At 30.0% G+C, this 25,782-nt stretch overlaps 1 protein-coding gene and 1 long non-coding RNA gene across 2 annotated transcripts; one reads left to right on the forward strand and one right to left on the reverse strand.

Annotated features, from left to right (window-relative positions):
* Nucleotides 1–7,338: 7,338 nt before the first annotated feature.
* LOC122850303 lies at nucleotides 7,339–8,056 on the reverse strand. The gene is made up of 3 exons (XR_006373631.1): nucleotides 7,765–8,056; nucleotides 7,534–7,683; nucleotides 7,339–7,456 (listed from the first exon to the last, which is right to left on the reverse strand). It is a non-coding gene; the product is annotated as an uncharacterized LOC122850303 (long non-coding RNA).
* Nucleotides 8,057–8,338: 282 nt separating this feature from the next.
* LOC122850311 (Fanconi anemia group I protein) lies at nucleotides 8,339–14,675 on the forward strand. Its single transcript, XM_044149472.1, has 6 exons — nucleotides 8,339–8,667; nucleotides 9,103–9,386; nucleotides 9,463–9,854; nucleotides 9,954–12,943; nucleotides 14,024–14,122; nucleotides 14,181–14,675. Exons 1-6 carry the CDS (start codon nucleotides 8,584–8,586, stop codon nucleotides 14,325–14,327), a joined length of 3,996 nt encoding a protein of 1,331 aa, XP_044005407.1. The 5' UTR covers nucleotides 8,339–8,583; the 3' UTR covers nucleotides 14,328–14,675.
* Nucleotides 14,676–25,782: the final 11,107 nt, after the last annotated feature.

Here is a 25,782-nt window from a genome sequence, read left to right on the forward strand (position 1 = left end):
CTATAAGAATTTCTAAGTCACAAAAATAAATAGCAAGAAGCATTTAAAAAATAAAATATTATGTCTAAAAATTTCTAAATAATATTTTTATAGTTTAAGACACATTAGAATTTTTTTGAAATAATTTTTTTATTGAAAAAACTCAATTCTGTTTATGTATTAAAAGTGAGGTTAGCTGTCAGAATCATCTGTACACGACTGTGAGATTTTACAATTCTCACACAATTCCGACACACGACCCTGAGAATTGTAAATCCGACACAAATCCGACAGACGTACGACAGTATATTTTTATTTTGTATTTAATATAAAAAAAGAGCATTTTATTAATAAAAAATTTTGTTCAATATTAAAGTTATAATATTTTAATAATTTTAGGCATATTAGATTTTTTTATTCTGAATAAATTTTGATAAAAAAAATAATTGGAATCGTTTGTGAGAATTTGCGATTTGCAAAAATTTTTGTTTAATAATAAAATTATAATCTTTTAATAATTATAGGCATATTAGATTTTTTTTAAATTATTTTATTTGAAAATTATCATTTTTTGTTTTTTTTTCAAAACTAATACATTTAATCAGTTTCCCACGTATTTGGTATTTTTGTAACTCGAATGTAATTTGTAATGAAACCATGTATTTGGTTTCCCATGTTTCCAATTATTTTTTTTGTCAAAATTTATTCAAAAAAAAAAAAAAACTAATATGCCTAAAATTATTAAAATATTATAACTTTAATATTGAACAAAATATTTTATTAATAAAATGCTTTTTTTCATATTAAATACAAAATATAAAAATATACTGTAGTGTACGTCTGTCGGAATTGTGTCGGAATTGTGTCGGATTTACAATTCTCACAGACGATTCCAATTATTTTTTTTATCAGAATTTATTCAAAAAAAAAAATCTAATATGCCTAAAATTATTAAGGCCAGGCCCTTAACTTCTAGTGACAAAATTGTGACTAGGTTTGCACCTCGAATTTTTGTCCCACGATAACAATTTTATTTTTAATTGAATAACTAAAAAAAATATATCAAAATGTTCAAAAAAATGGCACACGTGTCGGAAATTATGTCTCCAAGTGATGTAATAAGTCTAAATAATTTTAATTATTGTTTTTTTGACAGACTAGTTTGTCGGCCATTACTAAAATAAGTGTACATCTCAGTGATGGCCGACAAGCTAATCTGTCAAAAAATAATAAATATATTGGACTATTACATCACTAACATATTCCGACATCATTTTGAACATTTATTATTTTTTTAGTTATTCAATAAAAATAAAATGATCGTGGGACAAAATTCGAGGTGCAAACCTAGTCACAGCCCTAAAAGTTAAAACCCAATATAATATTAACTTTTAATATTGAACAATTTTTTTTTAATAAAATGCTCTTTTTTTTTAAATTAAAATAAAAATATACTGTCGTACGTCTGTCGGATTTGTGTCGGAATTGTGTCGGATTTACAATTCTCACAGTCGTGTGTCGGAATTGTGTGGGAATTGTAAAATCTCACAGTCGTGTACAGATGATTCTGACAGCTAACCTCACTTTTAATACATAAACAGAATTGAGTTTTTTCAATAAAAAAATTATTTCAAAAAAATTCTAATGTGTCTTAAACTATAAAAATATTATTTAGAAATATTTAGACATAATATTTTATTTTTTGAATTCTTCTTACTATTTATTTTTGTGACTTAGAAATTCTTACGGTCGTGTGTCGGTTTTGTGTCGTTTTTGTATGAGATCAGTGCACAATCCGACTATCGGCATTTTCGCTAGGGATCGTATTAATTTTCATTTTGAGAAAAATACTAGCTTAAATGTTTTAAAAGAGACTGAAAATTTTAATATGGAAGATACGAATGATTTTTGTATGGAAATGAATAATAGTGAAGATACTGAAAAAATTATAGACGACAGAGAAAAAGGTGTTGGTGATGTCAATTATCATTAATCAAATTTGAAAGAAGAAATAACTCTTTTTGTTGCTAAATTATATGACAATGAATTATTGCCTCGAGTCAAGGTCACTGAACTTATCGATGATTCGAATTAATTGATAAAACTTGTAGTTAATGATTTACACACTCAAGTTAATTTAAGAAAGTAAACAAATTTTAATGCTTCAAATAATTATTAATCGCATGATGAGATTTTTACAAATTATGATTATTTTTTTTATTTATTTTAAATCTTAATACTTTAATTGTACCGGAATCTATCTTTCTACCTGGGTGAGAGATATAAATTTGACAAAGAGAATGATATAATCATTTACAAGAATGTACCAGTTACTGCACTAGTTATTTCAATAAGTGAAACGCTTCAAAGATTTTTTGAAATACCAGAACTTTTTGCAAAAGCATTAAAACATTTAAATTAACTGAATAACATCACTGAAAATATTATTTCTAATTTTGTACAAGGTTATTCGTGGAATTGAAATGAAATTCGATAAAGAGCAAATCCAATTTTTATTGTACATATCATACGACGATTCCCGGAATAAAAATTTTAAGTACGGAAAAAGTCTTTAGGCCTAAAAAAGTATAAAAAAAGTATTGAAAGTATGGAAAAAGGTCTGAAAACGTACGAATTTGACGACAAAAGTATTATTTTGATTGAAGCCTTTAATTTCGTTCTGGAATTCTTGATTTTTAAAACCTTTATTGTATGGAAAAAGTCTTGAAATTCCGTACCTTTTAAAAGTTACTTCCAAAAGTCTTACTTTTCCATACTTTTTCAGGACTTTCAAACAGTCCTGAAAAAAAAATGATTTTGGCAACCATCAAGATTGGTCTTATTTCAAAACTATATGAGTCTTATTTTTTAAGACTTTTTCCGTACTTAAAATTTTTATCCCGGGTTATGAAACAATTAATCCGCTATGATCGCATAGAATTATATTGAAATGTAGTGCTTAAGCAACAATTAATTCACTATTATATATAAATATATATATAATAGTGTGAGTGAGCTTCCGACCCGTATTCAGCAGTCCAATTCACAGGGCATTACAATTTAGGGCTTTTTTTCACCACTCACAGCGCTTGTGAAGCTTTTGTATGTAAAATCTATGTAAAAAATACACGCCATGCAGCGGCAAAAAAAGCCCTGCTGCAGTCAATTCACGGGGCAAATTTTTTTATTTAGGGCTATTTTGCTGATGGCGCTTGTAAAATTTATATAGATTTATATAAAAAAGCTTCACAAGCGCGAGTGGAAAAAGCCCTAAATTGTCAACCCTTCACCCGTATTCAGGGGCAATTTTATACAATTTGCGGGCACTGGAATGGGTGCTGTGGGATGGATGCGTATTCAAGGATGTTCATTAGGAATGAAGCGTTTTAATGTCTATATAAAAAAAATTTGGTCAAGCGCCATCAGCGGAAAAAAAAAGCCCTAAATTGTAAAAAATTTGCCCTGTGAATTGGACTGCGGGTTTCTTCAACTATGGATGAAAAAACTGGTCCTATCACAGCCAATATAGAACATGTTTCATTTTTTTGTGCAAGATCTTGCTGCAAGAACTTGCATGAAGCGATGTCTCCACGCTATAGAAATCTCATGATAGTTCTTGCAGCAAGATCTTGCACGAAAAAATGGAACATGTCCGTTGGCTGCGATAGTCTTGCAAGGCTTCTAAAGGCTTATTATAACCAAAATTCTAGTAATTATCTATGATGAAAGATCTTGCTGCGAGATCTATCATCACTAGATAATTTCCTAGAATTTTAGTGGAAATTAGCCTTGCAAGACTATCACAGTCAATGAACATGTTTCATTTTTTCGTGCAAGATCTTGCTGCAAGAACTTGCATGAGATTTCTATAGCGTGGAGACACCGCTTAAGCTCATACCCACTCTCAGTGTTGGGTAGGTATGAAACCCATTGTAATTTACAATGTAACTTATATGTAATTTACATGTAATTTATACCTTGTTTTGTACATGGTAAATTACACGACTTGCGCGCCTCGCCGTGGAGAGTCTGAAACTATGTATTTCGTACCCATTTTGCAAACATATGTTTTATGTTTTTATTACTCTCGATGTTTATTGTTATTTGTTGTTATTCTTATTATTATTATATTTTCTAATTAGCATAAATTTGTTCTTTTGTTATTTTAAAAAAATTGTAAACAATGTCAGGTGTTAAAATTGTAAACAATTTTAATATAAAAGTTATAAATTATTAATTTTATTCGATCTCATTATTATTTTATTTCATTCAATGTTACTTGTGACTTTTAAAAACCGAAAGACTGTACTTAAGACGTATTTTATAGTTGTTTAAATAAAAATAATACTAAACGTCGTTAAATACAAATATATAAATATTTTTAATAATTTTAAAACTTTAACTATAATTTTTTGTGCTTAACAGATAATTAATATTTTAATAATTAACTAAAGATAATATAAAGATATTATAACTTTTTCTACAGAACACCAAATAATTATATAACATGTAATTAATAAAAATCTGATACAAAAAAATTATTATTTTTTTCTTGTGTAATATTAATATAAAATTCTTGGTTCATTTCAAAAATTTTTAATAAAGACTAGCTGAAAATGTATTATAAGTCATTTCAATTAATTAAAAAAATATTTCAGTTAAATAATCGTAATTATTAAAAAAATTAATATGCAAAAATTCTGCTTTTTTAACTAACTTTTCTTTTTTTGGCTCACATGTTACTAAATTTTTTTGTTTATGCTATTGATTAGAATATTATAATGAACTATATTATATAAACTCATCTAATAATTATGATCGTTCGTTCATTTATTTATTTCCATTAAATGACAGCATTGACATGTTTTTTTTTCGTTTACAACAGGTTATTTGGCGTCAGGTAGGGCTAGGTATGGGTTATTTACATTATTTACGTTTTTTACGTAAATTACATGTAATGTAAATAACTCGAAAAATCGCCCATTTACTCAACACTGCCCACTTTAGTCTACTGCAGTCCAATTCACAGGGCATTACAATTTAGGGCTTTTTTTCACCACTCACAGCGCTTGTGAAGCTTTTGTATGTAAAATCTATATAAAAAAAATTTTTACAAGCGCCATCAGCGGCAAAAAAAAGCCCTAAATTGTAAAAAATTTGCCCCGTGAATTGGACTGCTGCGTGCTTCTGGCAGCGTTCTTTCGTCAATTTTTTTTTAGCGCATCATGACCACGCATTTGCGCAAAGGTGAAAAAGCACAGTTTTCAAGTATTTGTAAGTAGGTGCTTTCTTTTGGGTGTTTATTTTTTTCCCAGTTTATTTTCGCGCATGCGCAGTTAAATGCGCAGTCGGCAAAAAGTTAAATTGCAACAGCGTAGGACATAAGGAGCTGGATCAGCCATGTTTTAATTCTTATTTTTTAAGAATTATTTGTTTCGACGCCCCTGCTCTCTCCTCAATTTTGCATGACATACGCATGTGCATGATCATGCGCATGCTCATATTATGCAAACTTGAAGAGAGAACAGTGGCGTCGAACAAATAATTTTTTAAATATAAGAATTAAAATATGGCTAATCCAGCCCTTCATGTCCTACGCTGTTGCAAACTGACTTTCTGTTGACTGCGCATTCAACTGCACATGCGCGAAAATAAATAGGAAAAAAAATAAATACACAAAAGAAAGCACCTAGTGTGTGTAACGCACACATATATACTTTAAAAATTTTACTTGATTCCTCTACTTCTGCGCAACTGCGCGATCAGAATGCGTGAAAAAAAACTGGCCAAAGAACGCAGCCACTGCGCCGCTTTCAGCCTTCCGAGTAATTTTTTGGAACGATCCCCACACCCGGCGAGTCGGCACTCGGCATTCGGCAACCGCCAACCGGCCAACCGGCAGCCCTGGGGTGCGTTCTTAAATAGAGAGTTACAGAGTAGAGTTAGGCAGAGTTAAGTTAACACCTGCACCCGTATTCAGAGGATGTTCTCATTAGGGCTTTTTTTTCCGATGGCGGCGCTTGTGAACTTTTTATATAGATTTTACATAGAAAAGCTTCACAAGCGCCATTCGAAAAATAAAAGTATCCTCGCTGACTAAGGACTCATTAGGGCGTTTTTTTTCCGATAGTGGCGTTTGTGGAGCTTTTCTATGTGAAATCTATATAAAAAAAATTTTGTCAAGCGCCATCAGCGGAAAAAAAAGCCCTAATGAGAACAATTTTGCCCCGTGAATACGGGTGCGGAATACGGGTGCAGACTATAACCCCGGCCACTATCATAGTTTTTCGAACAAGTTCTATGCCATAGTCCATTTATTACCAGAAACATCTAGATTATTTCCAGTTATCACTGAAAAAGTCAGTTGTTTCTGGTAATAAATGGCATATTACGGTAACTTGTTGTGGCCCACACGCTGAACGCACCTCAGCAGTCCAATTCACAGGGCAAATTTTTTACAATTTAGGGCTTTTTTTTGCCGCTGATGGCACTTGTAAAAATTTTTTTTATATAGATTTTACATACAAAAGCTTCACAAGCGCCGTGAGTTGTGAAAAAAAGCCCTAAATTGTAATGCCCAAGGTCTGTAGATTAATAGACGGCTGGGATAAGGTCGTCGCACAAGCATCAAACATGGCCGACTTTTAGGCGCGCATTATTTAAACCATCTTTATAGCTTACATCTGGTCTATTACAGAAACAGTATACAACAAGAAGTTAACACTTAATTTTTTTCAATTAATAATTAATTAAATATTCTGAAAAATTGACAAAGTTATCAGACAGTTTAATATAAATAGTTGTAAAAAAGTGAAACAAAAGAAGAAGAATAATATAATTTTTTCTTTTTCAATATAAAAATAAAATAATCGAATACAATTTTTTATCTGACAACAAAATATATTTTTCTGGCTTTAGTAGGCTTTTGCCTGTCGCATACTATAAATAAATGAATAAAATAACTCAATTAAAAGGTTTTTCAAAAATGGACAATTTTCCGAATACATTAAGAAGCTTGTTAAACTTGTTTTTAATTTTTTCTCGTTGTCTGTCTGACAGTATCCTTTTTTCTTATTCAACTCGTAATTCGCAGTCTAAACTAATATTTATTTTTTTTAAGCTTTCTACTTCCTAGTTTAAACTCGAAATTTCGTGGTGATAAAGACAATGTTGATTTTGAAGCATGAAATTAAATTTAATAACTCCTTCATTATATTTTTTTATTTTTTGTGCTTGTAATTCATCATTGATACTAAATGATCCTTATCCAAGTTTACTAGTGGCAATTCAATCTGCTGCTCATCACTTGGTAAACATTTGGTATTATTAGACTTTGGTAACTTGAATAAACTCTTTTTATTGTCAGTGGTATATTTATCTATGATTACATCAAGCAATGGTCTGGAAAAGGATTCACCTAAGTTTGTTGTTGACAACTGCTTTAGTGATTCACATGAAGTCTAATTAACATCATGTTCTGAAAAAAAAATAACTATTAATATTTTTTTATTAAGACAACTTTAATATAAGTTAAAATTCAATATTCTTACTCACGTCACTTGTATTTTGGTGAATTTTACTTAAAAAATCTATCAAAACATCACCAAACAAAGTTGGTACTGCATTTGGTTTTAATTTTTTTTGAGCCATCCTGACGATGTTGTTCATATTGAGATTCATTATGTTGGATCTTTATAAATATATCTGTAAATATCAATATTTTTTAACTAGTAAACTAATAATTTTGATCAGGAAAAAGAAAATCATGTGAAGAAATAATCTTACCTCACATAACGTTGAGCTTGGTTTTATTTGGCTCACACCAGCACCAGTAGATCATTTTCGACGATGATCTGAATCTCTGGGGGAAGCAACCGATCGCACAACGTTGACGTACAATATTTATTCAATAAATAAATGATTAAATTTTGATGTTGAAATTTTTTTGACATGCCATACACTGTTTGTTTACATTGTGTGGTGAACATTAGGAGTGGGGAATAGCATCAAACATGGCTGACCGCGCATGCGCACTGAGTCATGCGACGACCTTATCCCAGCCGTCTATTAATCTACAGACCTTGGTAATGCCCTGTGAATACGTATTCTCAGGGCAAATTTTATACAATTTAGGGCTTCTTTTTGCCACTGATGGCGCTTATAAAATTTTTTTTATATAGATTTTACATATAAAAGCTCCACAAGCGCCACCGGTGGATGAAACAAGCCCTAAATTGTAATGCCCTGTGAATACGGGTGCGGGGCAAAATTGTTCTCATTAGGGCTTTTTTTTTCCGCTGATGGCGCTTGACAAAATGTTTTTTATATAGATTTCATATAGAAAGGCTTCACAAACGCCACCATCGGAAAAAAAAACGCCCTAATGAGAACATCCTCTGAATACGGGTGCTGTGATCGTGGTCGTGAGCCTATAACTTTTCTGATATTGAACCAAGAAATTGCAAGAAATAAGAATTAAAGAATACATGTAGTATCATGGTAGAAATACATGGAATAGTATAAGTAAAAATAACAATAAATTAGTAAGTGGAATAATACTACATCTGTACATACGTCTGCTTAACATCCCTTAACAAGGTCAATATGGATCGAAAACTCAAAGAGTTAGTAGACATAGAAGACTTTGAGAGTCTTAAAAAATTAATTCCTAAAGCCGACATATCCGAGGTAAATAAAAAATACGACTTTCTGTATAGTAATAAAATCAAAGACCCACATCAATTGATCTCTAATGTTTAATGTATGATGTAAAAATTCTGAAGTTGAGTTGTAATATTTTTCTCATTTGACTTGGTAATAGAAAATTCATTAATGAATTTGTCTATAAAATGCTATTGCTATTGAATTATTTGTCTCATGAATATTACCAATAACTGATTTAATTTATACACGTGCAACAAGAAAATAAAAAATACCTAACTTAATTTTCATTGTTAACTAGATATCTAGTTGCATTAATCTGCCATGTTTTTACGTAAAGCCCTTGCAAACAAACTTATAAAATTTTGAATAGTTATCCTTATTTTATCTTACACATCATAGATAATCTGTTTAAAGATGAAAATAAACTTCAAACGCAATTTTAATATTTCTATTTTTTAGCTCTGTAATTTGGTGCTCTCACGTTTAACACAAAATCATATAGTCAATTTAATAGATCACGTATTGAATGGTTTCTCAAATACAGAACAATGCCAATCGAAGAAACGAAAATTGATAGAATGTGTATTAAAAGAAATAAAAAAATTGAAAGTAACAAGTACACATGCAGGTACTTTGGTCAACAGAATTGTCAGAGATTTTCCAAAATGGACAAAATTACATTTAACAAAATTAGTGGAATATTGCCTCGTCAGTATTCAGAAAAATGACGATGAGTTTTTTTGGTGATTATTATTATTTTAAAATTTTTATTAATTTTTTACTTTTGTTGTGTTTATTTAATTATTTATTATTTAAAAGTTGGAAAGATGTCTTGCCACTTATACTACAAATTCTAGAGGAAGAAAAATACATAAGTTACAAAGGCAACGAAGTCTCGGGAGCTGATTACAAATCCCTTGTTATCAAGGCAATCTGCAGTCAGCCATGGGAACTTGGAATATTAACTTCTCTAGCTCAAATGTTTGGTGAAATTTGTATGACAAAAAATGATCTTGAATTCGCAATTCGTGCTCTTTGTGATAAAACCCTTGAAGTTGAGCCAAACGAGTTACCACCACTTGTCCATCAGCTTCTTCGTTTAACAAACAATTCAAATGGTCGACTTGTGATCGAAACTCTCCAGAAATATTTTTCAAAACAATATTCAGAGGCTGCTGAGAGTGCCAATACAGAGAGTATCGATTGCATTGGTAAAAATGAAAAAATAAATCTAATCAAAGCAAAACTTCAAAATAAAAAAAAAAAATCTGTAATTTCTCATTTATTCTGTATCAATTTGTTTTTTCTAGGCCAAGTAAGCTTGAAAGAAATTCAAGAAATAGAAAGTACGGTTCTTTATCACATTCATCAATCAGCACTACTCAACCATTCAAGCTTGAAAGAATTTATAAAAAACTTGAAAGGTATAACGCATGCACCAGAATTCATACTGAATCCGTTCTCACTGTCCGTATTATTATTGGTATCGAATATTTATGAAGATCAAATATTTGAAATAATTAAACAAGCTATATCACGGAAAATTCAGGACGATGAGAAACGAAAATCTCATGCTTGGATGAAAGAAGTACTTCCAGAGAACTGGAAAGTCATGGATATAATGGAGCAAGTTATTGACAATAGCAACAAAGATCGTCACTTAGTTTTGAAAGGTCTTGTTGACCTTTCATTTGTGTTGTTAGAATCTGGCAAAACAAAAGATAATGAAGTTAATAAAATGCACGAAATTGGAATGCAAATAATACAAAAATTGATTAAAAAACGACACGAAATTGGGTCAACCGTTTTGCAAAAGTTAACTGATAAAATAGTGTCAGGTGGTACATTTGTTTCACAGTACACTGAGTGTTTAGCTTATATGTGTCGCAAATCAACGATTATCGTGTTAGATTCTCTTGTGTGGGTATCAGCTTTGCTTGATAATTTACTATCGATACCTGGTGAGTCAGCAACCCAGGTATTATATGCAACATTACCACTAATGCGAATATCACCAAGTATCCGAGACACTCTTGTCGTTATTCTTCGAAAAGCTTTGTATAGAAAAGGTGTTTGCGTACGAAAAATGGCAGTAACTGGATTTCTTCAATTTTTAAGTAATTTGAAAATTGCTCCTTTCAGCTTGAGCCAATCTAGTAGCAGTACTAACACCACTAATTCTAGCTCGATATTTACCCAAGCAACTGTTGAGCGTAGCACCCAAAGTTTAAAAGCAAATTCAAAATGTAATGCTTCGTTTTGTCAAGAAATTTTAGGTATTTTAAAAAAATGTTTTTCTCATGAATATGAAGTGCGTCAACATTTGTACAGTGGTTTGTATGATGCTGTTTGCTGCAATTCAGAATTGGCTGAACCAATAATCGACATGTTACTTAGTCACTTAAATAACTATTATGAAAACGATGAAGACATTCAGCCACCATTGAATTTTCATAAATGCTCAAGTACAATTGGTTCCGAGGCAGTTCTACAAGAACCAATAGGTGACTTGGTATTTGTCTTGCAGAAAATTTACTGCAAAATTGCTGTCAAAGAATCATGCTCAATTGATAAACTGGCTCTTGTTCTCGCATCAATTTGTCGTAGAATAACTCAAACGGAAGTTGGCCATCTTGGTATTGATGATGGAACTGATCTCTTTGATAATGTACCAAAAGCTCAACAAAAAGTTTTATCAATAAAACTCATGTTAACTGTTACTGAAGCACTCATCGCCTATCGCATTGGTAGCTGGAGCAAAGAATTAACAGCAGTAACTGGACTCAACAATATGTTCAAGGCATACTATACACTTGTTGAATTTTGTAAACGTGTTGTAAAACCAAGAACTGGTAATAATAAAAATAAAAAAGACAAAGATCCTGATACAACAATTAAAAAAACTGGTGGTCGTACTGGTACAATTAGACTTCCTACAACAATTATTGATCTTGAAATAATTAAAAAATTATTAAGTTTGCTTTATGATTCGGATATAGCTTGGGCAACATGTGAACAAATAAACCTTGCCAGAAAACGTCCTGAATTTCATAAATATGTTTTACGAATTTGTATGCATGTTTTTCAAGTAGCAAAGCAACTTAAAAACATTGAGCGACAAAAATATCGTGAAAACCAAATAAAAAACTATTTCGATGTTGGTGAAATACTTTATAAACAATTTATTGCTGATTTGGAAGGTGTCCGAGGATTTGAAGAAGAAGTCGCCATACTGGGGCTTGAATGTTTCAAAGATTTTATCGACACAATGTACTCACTGTTCCCTACATATTTGTCAAAGTATTATGCGATTATTGTTGATGTTGAGGTAAATAAGGGACTTGTTTCTCAAGTCTCAAGATTATTAACATTTCTACAAGATTTTATAAATAGATTTTACGAATTGCAAGTCGATGAAGATGAAGAGGACGAAGAATCTATTTCTAAAAAAATACCTTTACTTCTTTTTGAAATAATTTCATTGTTGATCAAGAAAAATATAACTGCTGATGGACCATACGAGGAAACTTTTAAATGGCTCATTGAAATGTCAAAGTCGAATAAAGTTGATGACTCTGTTGCTGTTATAATTTTTGAATTAATAGCAATCATTGAAGACCGTGATGACGACTATGGAAAAATTCTTGACTCCGTCTGTATTGAGTTGTCGAAAAAATTAGGCACCATTGACAATGTAGTAATATCAATTCGAGAAAGTTACCCAACACTGAAGGAAATGACGATGCATCAAGTTCACAATATTTTAAATAATCTTATAAAAACAAAATTGGATAACTCATCATGGATTTTAGGAAGACTCAAGGCCGAAAATATTATTTCTGTTTCACCAGGTATGGGCGATGAGCTGCACCGTGAAAAAATAAAAGAAAAAGAAAGAATACTGTGTAAACAGTTGTCTTACCAAACTCATACACTTCAATTATTAGCAAACTCAGCGATTGATCCAGGCCCTAACACAGAAGCATTGTTTAAAAATCTCCATCAGCTGTACAGTATACTTAATCACTTAACAAAATATTTTAACAACAAATCCAGCCTACAGAATGCAGCATTTCAAGCAGTCAGGTTCATTCAGGTTGTTGAGTTGGCCGGTAAATTGTTGAAAGCAACTTTTTATAATTTGATAACACATACCGAAGGAAATCATATAAGTAGCCGCAAAGCTGATGCACAAACTTTAAGGAACAAAGTATTGAAAGAAACAAAATTTATTCCAAAAGTTGTTTATGAAATTGAACAGTTTCAAAAGGAAATATTGGCACTTGGAAAGAAGACTGGGGTATTTTGCTATTTTCATTTATTTGATTTAAAAAATGAATTTTTATTACGGGAGTTCGAACAAGAATTTCGGGTACTACGTAATCATATAAAATAAAAGCGGTATTTTCGTGCGGTAGCTTCTACTTTTTGTTGGGTAAACGATCCTGTGATAAAACATACTCGGTTCGTATAGAAAATTTTTTTTAAGCATTCGAAGATTCTGAAGTTTTTTAATGAATTTCGTAAGCTAAAGTTAGAGAAAATTAACAATATATCGTTCATACTCAATTTTTCGCCCTCTGCTTATATTTATAACCTTTTCTTCTGTTAGGTGTTCTAACAGAAAAACCTTCTAGGATTTCAACATAACATAACTTTATGAACCTATTCTGAGAGTTAAAAACAAATCTCTCATGACTATATTGTGTTCGAACTCTCTTAATAATAATTATTCTTCAAGGTATTACTCCTGTGACTGTCGGAACAAAAAATTTATCGTCCATGGGTAGAGTAAAGCGAATAATAAGTCCTTTAATAAAGTAAATAAGTTTTCTGGGTTACTGAACTACTTTTAATCAATCACTGTATGTTGCTTTCGGTAAAGCGATGAAGGCAACTGCGTACACCAAGTGTAGGGGCATCGACTACTCTCGGCGTTGCGCGTTTGCTTGCTAATAATGAAAATACATATTTATCAATATCTTCGGATCAGCGTTGAGTAAAAAAAAATTAAAATTTCCACCAGAATTTTCTAAATAATTTTAATAAAAAAATATCAGTTTTTCGCGAAATCTGTAATAACAGTTTTTTTTTATAATTGATTTCTTAAAGAAGAAAGATTGATTCTCCGTTTACGATGGGTTGTTTATGATGTTTATAATGGGTTGTAAGTTTCAACGTTTAGAGTTAATTATCTAAAATATTAGATGGGATAAAATTTTCTAAATTATATTGATCGATACGTAATTATTTCAAGTTTTAATAGTAAAAAATAAATTTTAAGAAAACCTTTAGAAAAAAAGCCTCTACCTAGGAGTAATACTTGAATTATATTAGTAAATAAATTATTCTTTAATTTTAATAATATTAATTATTTAAGGTGCCATTGGATGGTTACATTAAACATAGTGTGACTCGAGATTTTAGAATAAGCCATCCTCAACTGGTTGAAGGACTTGAAAAACTTGATGGAAGTCAGGTAAATATTTTCAATTATAGTTTATGTTAAGAATCTTACAAACTTTAATTTTATTTAGATGATGACGCAGGCTACAATACAACACAATCAGAGCACCCGTGATTCTAATCTTGATGATCTCTCCGATGCATCAACTTCTCATACATCGAATATGGAAATTGATAGCGAAGGACCACCAAGAAAAAAAACAAGGAAAAGTCGATGATTTGACTGATTAACAGTAGAATCTGTAAGCGTGGTCATGATACAAAAAAAATTATTTGTTTTAAAATTTTATCTACCTCAATAATAATTTATTTTTTCAATTCTTTAAATGGTTTATTATTTTGTAGTGTATTATTATTGTTTTTGTTTATTATCAATCCAAAAAGCGAAGTTCTAGAAAGAGGAATGCCTGGTCTTGAACCATAACATTTTTTTCTTCATCCAAGAAGCGTATTTCTAGAAAGAGGAACATTTGTCCATGAACCAAGATATGTTTTGTCATAATCCAAGAAATTTCTTTTTTAAACTGAACATTCGATCATGATCCAAGATAATTTTTATACTGTTTAAGAATTTTTTTTTTTTTCATCAAAAACATTTCTTTCATACTTCAAATGTTTTTTTTTGCAAGAACTAAATTCCTAACCTCAAGAAATTTTTTTTTTTGCAATAGAAATTTTTTTTTTCAGTGCATAGCTTTTAATTCGTTTAAATAAATAAAAAGCTATTAATGGCAAATAAGGAATGGATGTGGCTTACCTTTTAATTTCTTTGGCTAAATTAATTTTTTTAAAGTCAACAAGTAAGTTAGATCCATCACTTAACCATTTGTCAAAGGCTTTTAATTTTTTTGAAAAAATTAATAGCTTTTGACAAATGTCTAAGAAAAGAATGTGACTTATGATATATACCATAAAGTTAAGAAAGAAATATATTTTTTATTCATGTAATTAAGTCTAAACCGTTGACAAAATTTGATACTCGGCCCAACTTGATGTAAAATATATATCTATAATATTGAAATTTTATTTAAGAAGAACCAGGTGGGGTCAAGTATAACATTTTGTCAACAGTTCAGACTTGATTACATGCGTCGAAAATATATTTTTTTCCTGACTTTCTGGTATCATATTTTAATTAACAATTAGTGACGATTTCAAATACTTGACATTTTTTTGTAAAAAAAATAACTTCACAATATTTTATGCTTTCTTTTTCCAACTTTGCTTGGAACCGAATGTTTCCGAGTCTCCCACTCCAATTATTAAATTCTTAATCTAAATGCATCGAATGCATTTGACTATGTGAAAAAATGATTAATTGTGGATAATGTTAGGAATTAACAAAACACCCAGGGAAAAATCATCAGATTAAATCAAATCAAATCAGATTAGATTTGATCTGCCATATTTCAGATCAAGCCATATAAGGATTATTGGACATACTCAGATCTGACTAGATCTGGATAAAAATTTATTAATTTATTAAAAATAATTTCAAAATATTCGATGCTTGGTTAAACAATTCGGTTTTTTCTTCTTATAGATTTAATGAAATACAATTAAGAATTATTTATTTTTAGGATAAATAATTGATATCACTCGGACTTGAACTTCGGATTTGAAATTCCAGAGCCTTAGCTACTTAAGGCATGTCCAACGCGGAACGAAAATACAGAGAAGTTTTTGAAATTTCGACAGTAGATTATTTATGTAATAATACACAATCTCTAATTTTTTTATAATTTTTTTGTCGGTGGTTTTTCTTAAATTAATTAATAAAGTTGACATTTTCGAAGGAGGTTATACATAGGCTCTTATGGCCAGCCGAGTACACTTCACACAAACCTGGTTAGAAACTATATGAAAAAATACAGAGACTATTTCGAAAAACTGATATATTATAAAATGAAAAAAGACGAAAATTTTGAGCCGTATATGAAAAAAGTTTTGTCGGTGGGTTTTTTTTAATAAATAAAAATAGACGCGAAAATTAGGAATTTTGACATATTATTGTCGGCATAGTTTGAACATAGAGTAAAACTGACAGAAGAAGTTTGCATGTGTGGTCACACAGACACGTAATTGCCGTGATCTCTTCTGCCAGTCTCACTCTATATTCAAGTTGGCCAACATTAAATTTCAACATAATTTTTAATTTATAGTAAATGATATTTTGGATAAATAAATTTAAATAAAATAAGATAATAAACATTTTTTTATTGTGAAATAAGGTCAAATATGGTAAAAATAACGTGTTATGATTGATTTAAAAAAAAAAAAATTATTTTTTTGGGGTTGGCAGTGCATTTCTTGTAATATAAAATAGATAGGACATTCTCCCCTCCACAACACTCTAAAACCGGCGTTGGACATGCCTTAACCACAGCAGTGATTATGAGATATAAAAAAATTTGTCTTTTTAAATATTCATTCACCTTTGATCTAGTTTGATATCTGAGTGCAGATCAAGTTTTATCAAATTAGATCTAGTCAGATCAAGTTTGATTCAGTCAGATCTGGTCAGATGAATTTTGATCTGCCAATTTTTCCCTGGGCAAAATTGGCAAATAGAACCAATATTATCAATTTACTTACGACAGTGATTAATCAATGCTAACATTAGAATTTTACTCACAAGTGAAATCAGAAGCGAGATTTTTATGATTTGTCAAACGAAGCGAGGCCAGTAAAGAAGATATTCATCTTCTGTTGGTAAAATAGCAGTTTAAAGATGAAAATTTGAATATTGATTTTCGATATGTATAATTTGCTAAATTATTTTTGAATGAAAAACAACCTGTTAATTTTGAAAGAATTAATTTAGCCAAAAAAATTAACAGGTAACCCTGCACTGAAAAAAAGTTACCGCTGCAGGCACGGTCTATTGTACCGGTAATGGTAGACCGCTACAGTAGCAGGATGTCCATGTAAATCCACAGTAAGCACCCGTATTTTCTCGGTAAACTGCACCCGTATTCAGAGGATGTTCTCATTAGGGCGTTTTTTTCCGATGGTGGCGTTTGTGGAGCTTTTCTATGTGAAATCTATATAAAAAAAATTTTGTCAAGCGCCATCAGCGGAAAAAAAAAGCCCTAATGAGAACAATTTTGCCCCGTGAATACGGGTGCTGCATGGTAGAAATCAAGAAAACTAGAAACTTATAGGTCTCTAGTCTTCTTGGTAGAAATACTACAGGTATGGCAGTGCGCAGCCTGGTTTGGCCGCTGTGAATCGACCAATCAAAAGGTCGCCTTCTCGCCACAAAAATGGAAGACTTTATGCGCGCGCGATACAAATTTGTTAAGAAAATTTTCAAGTTTTTTTTAAATTTTTCAAAAGTTATCATATTTATTCAATTAGATTTGGTATATTTTATAATTAATTATTTATATTAAATAAATAAATCCAAGTATAATAAATACAACACAACCTCTATTGTTTGTGGCATAAAAAAAACAACAATAATGAAAATATTATAATTTATTTGTTAAACTGTCTTGGTTTTTTTATTTTTCTGATTTTTTGTAAACATGCTCCACATATATTTATTAGTATTTACAACAATATAAAAAATAGTTGTCAAAACAGTATGTTAGAGAGAGAGGCTCTTATAATAGAGATTGCGTGTTAGAAAGAAAAGCAAAACAGCTCGATGGCGCGTTGTTGATTGGTTGAAAAAATAAGGCTGCGCAGAACGCGACGAATAAAACATGGACTACTGCCATACCTGTAGTACTTCTACCATGGGTAAACTCGGTAAACTGTACTGCTGTGGCAACTGAATGCGCGCATCTGTATGCGCGGTCATATACGGTTCACGACTTTGACATCACTTATAGGTTAGGATTAAAATTTAGCATTTTTTTAAATGTTCAATTAAACATTTCTTTCAATGTTAAAATTTTTTTTACGTTAAAAATGAAATTTTCTACATTTTTAATTTACCATGTAATATTATTTTTATGTTATCATTATAGCTAATGGAATTTCTTCGTTTATTCAATAAAATAACTTATTATCATTACACGGTAAATTAAAAATGTAAAATTTTTTTTTTTAATTCTATATTCAAATAAAATATATTTCTTTCAAATTCTTTATATATATTTTTTTATAATATACAAGATTTTAAAATCAATTCATATTCAATAATAATAGTAATATATAATCATATTTATTAATAATTGATATTAACGAGTCTTTACGTATCATACAGCTATTCTTTGTACCGCTCATACGCCTGAACTCATCAACAGTAAAGTCTACCGCTACAGCAGCAGTGCTGTACTGCTGTGAGAGCAGTACAGAAATTCCAAGTTGGGTGTACTGCTCTCACAGCAGTACAGCGCTTTGCAGTCTACTCTACTGCTACGGCAGCAGGAACGTACCGTGCCTGCAGCGGTAACTTTTTTCAGTGTGGTGGAAAAAATATCCCGCAAATTATTTGTATTGTGTTCCCATCTAATTAGCCTAAGTTTGATGGAATTAGAATAAGCTGTTATACTTATTCTATTGAAGTTTTTTTGAAGAATATTGGAGTGAAGTTAATTTTCTTTGGGAGTTAATAGTTTAATTAATATTAATTAATTAAGATACAAGGGTGCAGGCAGCCTGAACCTTTTGAATTTTCAACTTATTTAGGTTTTTTTTTTGCAATCAATAGAAATTTTTTGGAGAATTATAATATGCGAAAAAATCCCATTGGGAGTTCTTCAATTTATTATTAAAAAATATTATAACTTTTCAATTGTTGCTATGTGCTGACTAATCATTTCAGTCCATTGCGCATCCCTAGTAGTGATGCCGCGATAGACGAGAGAACTCGAGACGAGACAGAGGTGACGAGAGACGAGACGAGACGAGACACCGATGTCGATATGCGAGAGAAAAGTCGAGAAATAAATATTTTAGTTCATGTTTTTATCTTTTTTAATTTTTATATATTTTCAATCTACTTATAATACATTTTTGACCCGTTTTATATTACTTGTTTTCAATGAATTTTTTTTTGGTTCAGTGATTATACTTTAGAGGCTTTCATAATTTTTTAAAATCTATCTAAGAGAAAAAGAAAATTATGTTAACAATCATTTTTTTGATTGTTTTTTATTACTATTCGAACTTTGTTGGTTGAATTTTTTTTTTATTTGTATCAGAAAATTTTACTTGAGAAGTGTGTAACGTGGCATTTCTGCGCGTTACCTTCTCGGACCAGTTATCAATAATATTATTTGGTTTATTTATTTATTTAACGCAAAACAACAAAACTAGCTAAATCCAAAAATCCAAATTACTAACTATTATTATTATTTATTAAAATCGTGTAGTTTTAAATTCACCCTAAAACTCGAAAAAGGTATACGTTAAAATCATGAGTTCTCAATTCGCCCTGAAACTCGAAAGGGGCTTAACACATTCATACTCGAGACACTAAATAGCAGCCAATATACTCAATGAACGAATTATATCATAGTTTAACCAAATAATTATCAACAGCTAGCCTAGAGGGAAGCTAGACTCGCTCAGTGTGCTGGTTGTGGTAGAAGGGCCGGATAAAGTTACAAGAAAAATCAATTATAATCAAACCAAAATAATTAACAATAACACATTATTATTTTATACTCAAAAACCAAAACGTATCATTTATTTATCCAAAACTTAATCTTAAATTCAAAATACAAAACGTAGTCTCAAAGTCCAAAAACGTAATATAAAACCTCAAATCGTACAACATAACTTACTCGCGACCTTGAATTTAATTTATTAATTAAATAACCAAAGGGACCGCGTTTCTAACTGAATTAATTACTAAATTATTAAATGAAAAATTGTATGCTTGACGTTGTCCATGATCTACACAGACAACGCCCCAAAAATCCTAACCTAAAAATCCACGTGTCCACTGAGTATCCAGTTAGACCCATGAGTACCCTAAATAACGTGACAACCAAGAGCTGATCTCGGAACATGTGTTTCTTACCACGTCCCACAGCCGAGAGAGCGAGTTCAGCCCAAGATATTTCGGAGCAGCTCGGATCTACCAAGCTGTCCCCACTCCAAGCTATCCCTCCTCTCTCTATCTTGGTGAAAAAGGGGGAAAAATATAATGAACGATAATAATAATAATATACAAAAAGAAATATAAAATAAAATATAAAAACGAAGTCGTTGGTTGGAGGATTTCCGTTGGATCGGTCTTGATCAGCCTATAAGGCAGCGAGAATCGCTACAAGTGACTTGAACTCATGACACCAACAACGCTACCTAAATCTACCTATTCTAATTCCTACGCTTTACCGACTTTACCACGCCGTGATTATATATACGACTACGATTTTATTCTCCTTATGATAAGAAATTTTTTTATTTAGAAATTAATGACTTGATCTAATAAAATTTATGTACTGAAATATTAATGAACACGAATATGTTCAAATTATTACAAATAAATATAATGAAAATAAAAAAAATTAGTTTATTCAATAATTGAAATATTTATATCAAAAAAAATTTAGGAGACATTTATTTCAATCTATTATTGTATGAATAATATTAATGCATATGATACACAATATTTTTTTTTTTTCAAATTTTATATACTTTTGTTTTAAATACAAATTGCGCGTATACTGTTTGTATTTATATACATACTAGCTGACCTGGCAAACGTTGTTTTGCCATGTATATTGTATTCAAAAATATATACTTTACATTTATTAAAGTAAAAAAATTGAGTAGTGACGTGGTTGTGGGGGGAAAGGGTTGGCTCCAATTACAAAACTGCTTTTTTTCAATTTTTTGTTTGATAATTTCTTTCAGTTTTATCTAAAATAGAATATTTTGATATTTTAAAACTAAAAATGATTTGAATTGTTTATAATAAATTTTGTTCATAACAATATCGATCATTCAAACAATTTTAATAAAAAATTCAGAAAAAGAATGGACGTTCAATGTGAGAATAGAAAAAAATTTTTTTTTTCAGTTCAATTATTTATTGATAAATTTCAATTCTTTATCAAATAATTTATCTAAAAATTTTTGTTTTTTTTTTACATGGAACTTTTTTATTTTCTCTGAATGTTCTAGCAAAATTGTTTAAATTAACGATATTGTTATAAACGAAGTTTTTTATAAACAATTTAAATCCCAATCACAATATTTAATTCTAATATTTTATTTGATAATATTATTTTATGTAAATTTCTCAGAATTTCCGTCGCGAATGCGCTACAAAAGTGAAATGAGAAGAGTAAGAGAATACGCGTCCCCTTTCCTTATCGGCCAGAGGTAATTTTATCGATATTTTCAATCGCGATTTCCCACTTAACCCTTTGACATACGCGAAAAACCCCCGACAACTCAATTGAAGCCAATTTTTTCCCCTATAACTATTATGAGAACTATTCTTCTCCAAACCCCTTAGTTTTCGCGATATTACCGAAAAACCCCCATTTTTAAAGCCATTTGATTTTTTTTCAACTGTCTAAAAATTTTTTTTACCATTTTCATCCCAACCATTCAGTTTTCTTATAAGTTATAAATAATAATAATAAAAACAAAACATAAATTTACAATTAATGTCGCCAAAGCTTATAGCCTCAATTTTTAAATACCTGTCTATTTATCATACCTTTAATAATCAAAAGACGTGAAATATCCAAAAAAATGTCAAAATTTTGAAGTATAAAGTTGAATAATTTGCTGGATAAAAAAAAACTAAAAAAAAAATTAGGCGCTGCAGTTTTTATTATTATATTATTATTATACCATGTATCGAAAAAGCGCCTAATTTTTGATGTGTAAACATCTTTAGGCGCGGGTTGGGTATGAGTAAAAGGAAAAAACATAGAGTTTAGACGTCAGATCCGGTAACGGATCTGGGCAGGAATCCATTTTCTGTCAGTCTACATTGCGCCTTGCAGCGCCATGGTAATCGGTCGGTAACCGTTACCATCAGGTGTTCTGTAGTATAGATGAATTTAAATGCGCGTATTTATATATTTAATTTATTTATTATATGCGCCGTTGTATATATTAGTATACAAGTATTTTATTTGTATTTATTAGTTATACTTGCATTTGGGGTGCGTTCCGTAGGGGGACCGCGGTCCTTTTTGGCCATAATCAGAGTGAATCCATAAAAATTAAAAATCTCCCTAGGAATCCCTAAAAAATAACCAGTCTCATGTATACTTTTTTTTACACTTTTCTATGTATGTATTGTTAATGTGTGGATGTGGTGCTTACTGAATTTTGTACTGAATAAAATTATTAAAACAATAAATTTGTTAATAACAGTTAACAAAATGAAAAGAAAAATTCCACTTCAAACACATTATCTATTGACTGATGTAGGTAGTAATTGTTGTTTTTGTTGAAAATGAACAGCAACATCAGCCAGTTTAAGATCTTGAAAAATAACAAAAATATAAGTGCTGTCCTAACCTTACATTTGAGTTATGATAGGTTTTGAAGCATTAACTTTGAAAAGAAATACAATTTACAGGCTAAATAATTGAGATAACAACAATATACACCTACTATTATAATTGACAATTTTTTTTTTGATGCCAAATTATTTTTTTCTCTATAATACGTTAATCATATTTTTCGGTGTTTACGTTTGCTTATGTTTGTTTACGTTTTCCAATACATAGCAGTGCTGACACTACAACGAAATTAAATTCACCATGATAAACCACGCCTATTTTTGGTAGACCGCGGTCCTCTACGGAACGCACCCTTGTTAGGCGAAGTAAAGTTCATATTATACATATATATACATGCATATGCAAGTATTTTTCATTTACGAGATTAATATACCTATTATTATTATTTATATAAAATAATATTTCCTAAATTCAAAACATAACATTGAATTATTATACAATATTAATTTATTTATAATATTGACTAATTTTATGTTTTAAAAAAAGAGAAATAGACATTAATGTGTTAGTTTGAAAGAGAAAATTATTATTGTAATTGTACAGAGGAATTTCAGGAGATATTATCATAACCGAGACAACATTTTTTTTTATTCGGTTTTTATAGAAAATTTTCTCACGATTACGGGAAATATGCGGAAAAAATTCCTACGAATGCGCAAAGTGGTTAAAAATGGAGTTGAAATATGGAAAAAACGGCTATTTATCGGTTATATATCGTATAGTTATTGAAATAACGATTAATTCTCAAATTTAATAATGGCTATCAATGAATCTCGTCAAGTAAAAAAAAACGTCAACATAAAAAAATTCGAATAATTTTCGAGTTATAATAACTTATATATTTCGATATATTAATTTTTTTTTTTTCTTTAATATTAATAAAGGCAATCGATAAAACTCGCCAAGCTAAAAAAAAAGCCCAAATAAAAATTTTTATATCTCGAATAGTTATCAAATTATCGATATTTTTTTTTATATGTATACATTTTTTTTTTTTTTCAAAAAAAAAGTGGAAGTTATTTTTTTTTTCAAAAAAAAACTGCTAATTATTGATTGTCGCGTATTGTTAAGCACGAATATAAATTTTTTTTTCGAAAATAATGAATATATCCAAGTTTTTTTTACTTGGTCGCTAGGTTTTTTACTTAGCTATATTTTTAACTTAGCAATATTTTTTACTTAGCTATATTTATAGCCAAACACACAATATCTACATAATTTTACCAGCTATATCTTTTACTTAGCTATTTTTTTACATGGCTATTTTTTTTACTTAGATATATATTTATAGCCGAACACACAATATCTATATAATTTTACCAGCTATATCTTTTACTTAGCTATATTTTTTACTTAGCTATATATTTATAGCCAAACACACAATATCTACATAATTTTACCAGCTAAATTTTAACTTAGCTATATTTTTTACTTAGCTATTCTTTTTACTTGGCTATATTTTTTACTCAGCTATATTTTTTACTTAGCTATATATTTTACTTAGCTATATTTTTTTATTTAGCTCCATTATATTATCAATTATGAAAAAAATTATCATTAACTCTAAAAAGATATCGATAATTCGAAAACTATTCGCGCGATCAAAAAATTGTATTTATTTTTTTTTCTCCTTGATGAGTTTAATCGACTTCTATTATTAAATTGATAAAAAAAAAAATCGATATATCGAAATTTTATAAAATATTATAACTCGAAAACTATTCGAGATATCGAATTTTTTTTGAAGACATTTTCTTCTTCCGACGATCTCTATTGATTACCATTATTAAATTTGAGAATTAATCGTTATTTCAATCACTTTACGACATATAACCGATAAATAGCCGTTTTTTCATATTTTTTTTCATATTTTTCATGCGCATTCGTAGGAATTTTTTGTAGAAACACGCCGAAGATGTTTACACATGATAAACCCGCGAGTCTAGATGGCTCACAAATTTTTTTTTTTTTTTAGTTTTTTTTTATCCAGCAAATTATTCAACTTTATACTTCAAAATTTTGACATTTTTTTGGATATTTCACGTCTTTTGATTATTGAAGGTATGATAAATAGACAGGTATTTTAAAATTGAGGCTTTTTGGCGACATTAATTGTAAATTTATGTTTTGTTTTTATTTCACTTATTTTGTTTAAATTAATAATAAATTATATTTGTAATTCGTCTACTTTAAATTGACCGTGAATACCATAATAAATAATAAATATATGTACGCTTTGAATGAAAGGAAAAAGAAACAAATTCTGCTATACCATCAATGATAAATAACTAATACATGCGGCTGCATACACACACATATATGCATGTAAAAAAAAATTCAGGAGTAGGGATAGGCGCGGGGTATGCGCAACGTATCCGAAGAAATTAGACATTTCAGCTTGAAAATTTATTTTTTGATAAGATTTAATACCTGGCTTTTACTGACTCTTATATCTTTTTTATTATTTGTTGGAAAAAATCGAGAGTAGGCTCATTGGAAAAAGAGGCATCGATATATATTAGGGTGGTTCTTATTTGGGTGATGGCAAAATTTTCATCGTGCCGCCCCCTAATATCGTTGGAAAAAAATTAAAAAAATTTTCGGGCTATATAAGAAATTTTTATTTTCATCCTAGCCATCCCCTGTAAGAGGGTGAAGTTTCCCGTTTAAAATATGCAATTATATGCATTTTTTAAAAAAAAAATAAACATCATTATGCTTTGCGTTATGTAACAATTAATAATTAGTCATTTTTTTTTTAAATAATTGAAAATTGAAAAAGTTGGAAAAAAATTAAACAAATGGTGGAGAAAGTTGGAGAAAGGGTGGAGAGATTCGTCCGCCATTTCTCCAACCGTGTAAAAAAATAATTTTACTGCTGAGAAATTTTTTCTAAAATCAACGAAGAGGAGAAATTTTTCTTTCGTTTCTCCGAATCAACTTGGGTAAGGGAACATTCGGAAATATTTCTCCGCAAAAAAAAACACACGCGGAGAAACATGTGAAAAAAATAATTTTACCGCGGGGAAATTCTTCCGAAATCAACGACGAGGAGAAAATTTTTCCACTCATTTCTCCGCATGGGTCAATTTGGGAGAAATTCGGAGTAACCGTGGAGAAATTCGGAGTAATCACGGAGAAATTCGGAAAAATTCGGAGAAATATTTTCACCAGGGAAGTTGACAACTTTTAACATGGGCTCTTATGGAGAATGCGATTT

Source organism: Aphidius gifuensis, linkage group LG1 (assembly GCF_014905175.1).
Source record: "Aphidius gifuensis isolate YNYX2018 linkage group LG1, ASM1490517v1, whole genome shotgun sequence".
In the NCBI taxonomy this organism is placed as follows: Eukaryota; Metazoa; Arthropoda; class Insecta; order Hymenoptera; family Braconidae; genus Aphidius; species Aphidius gifuensis.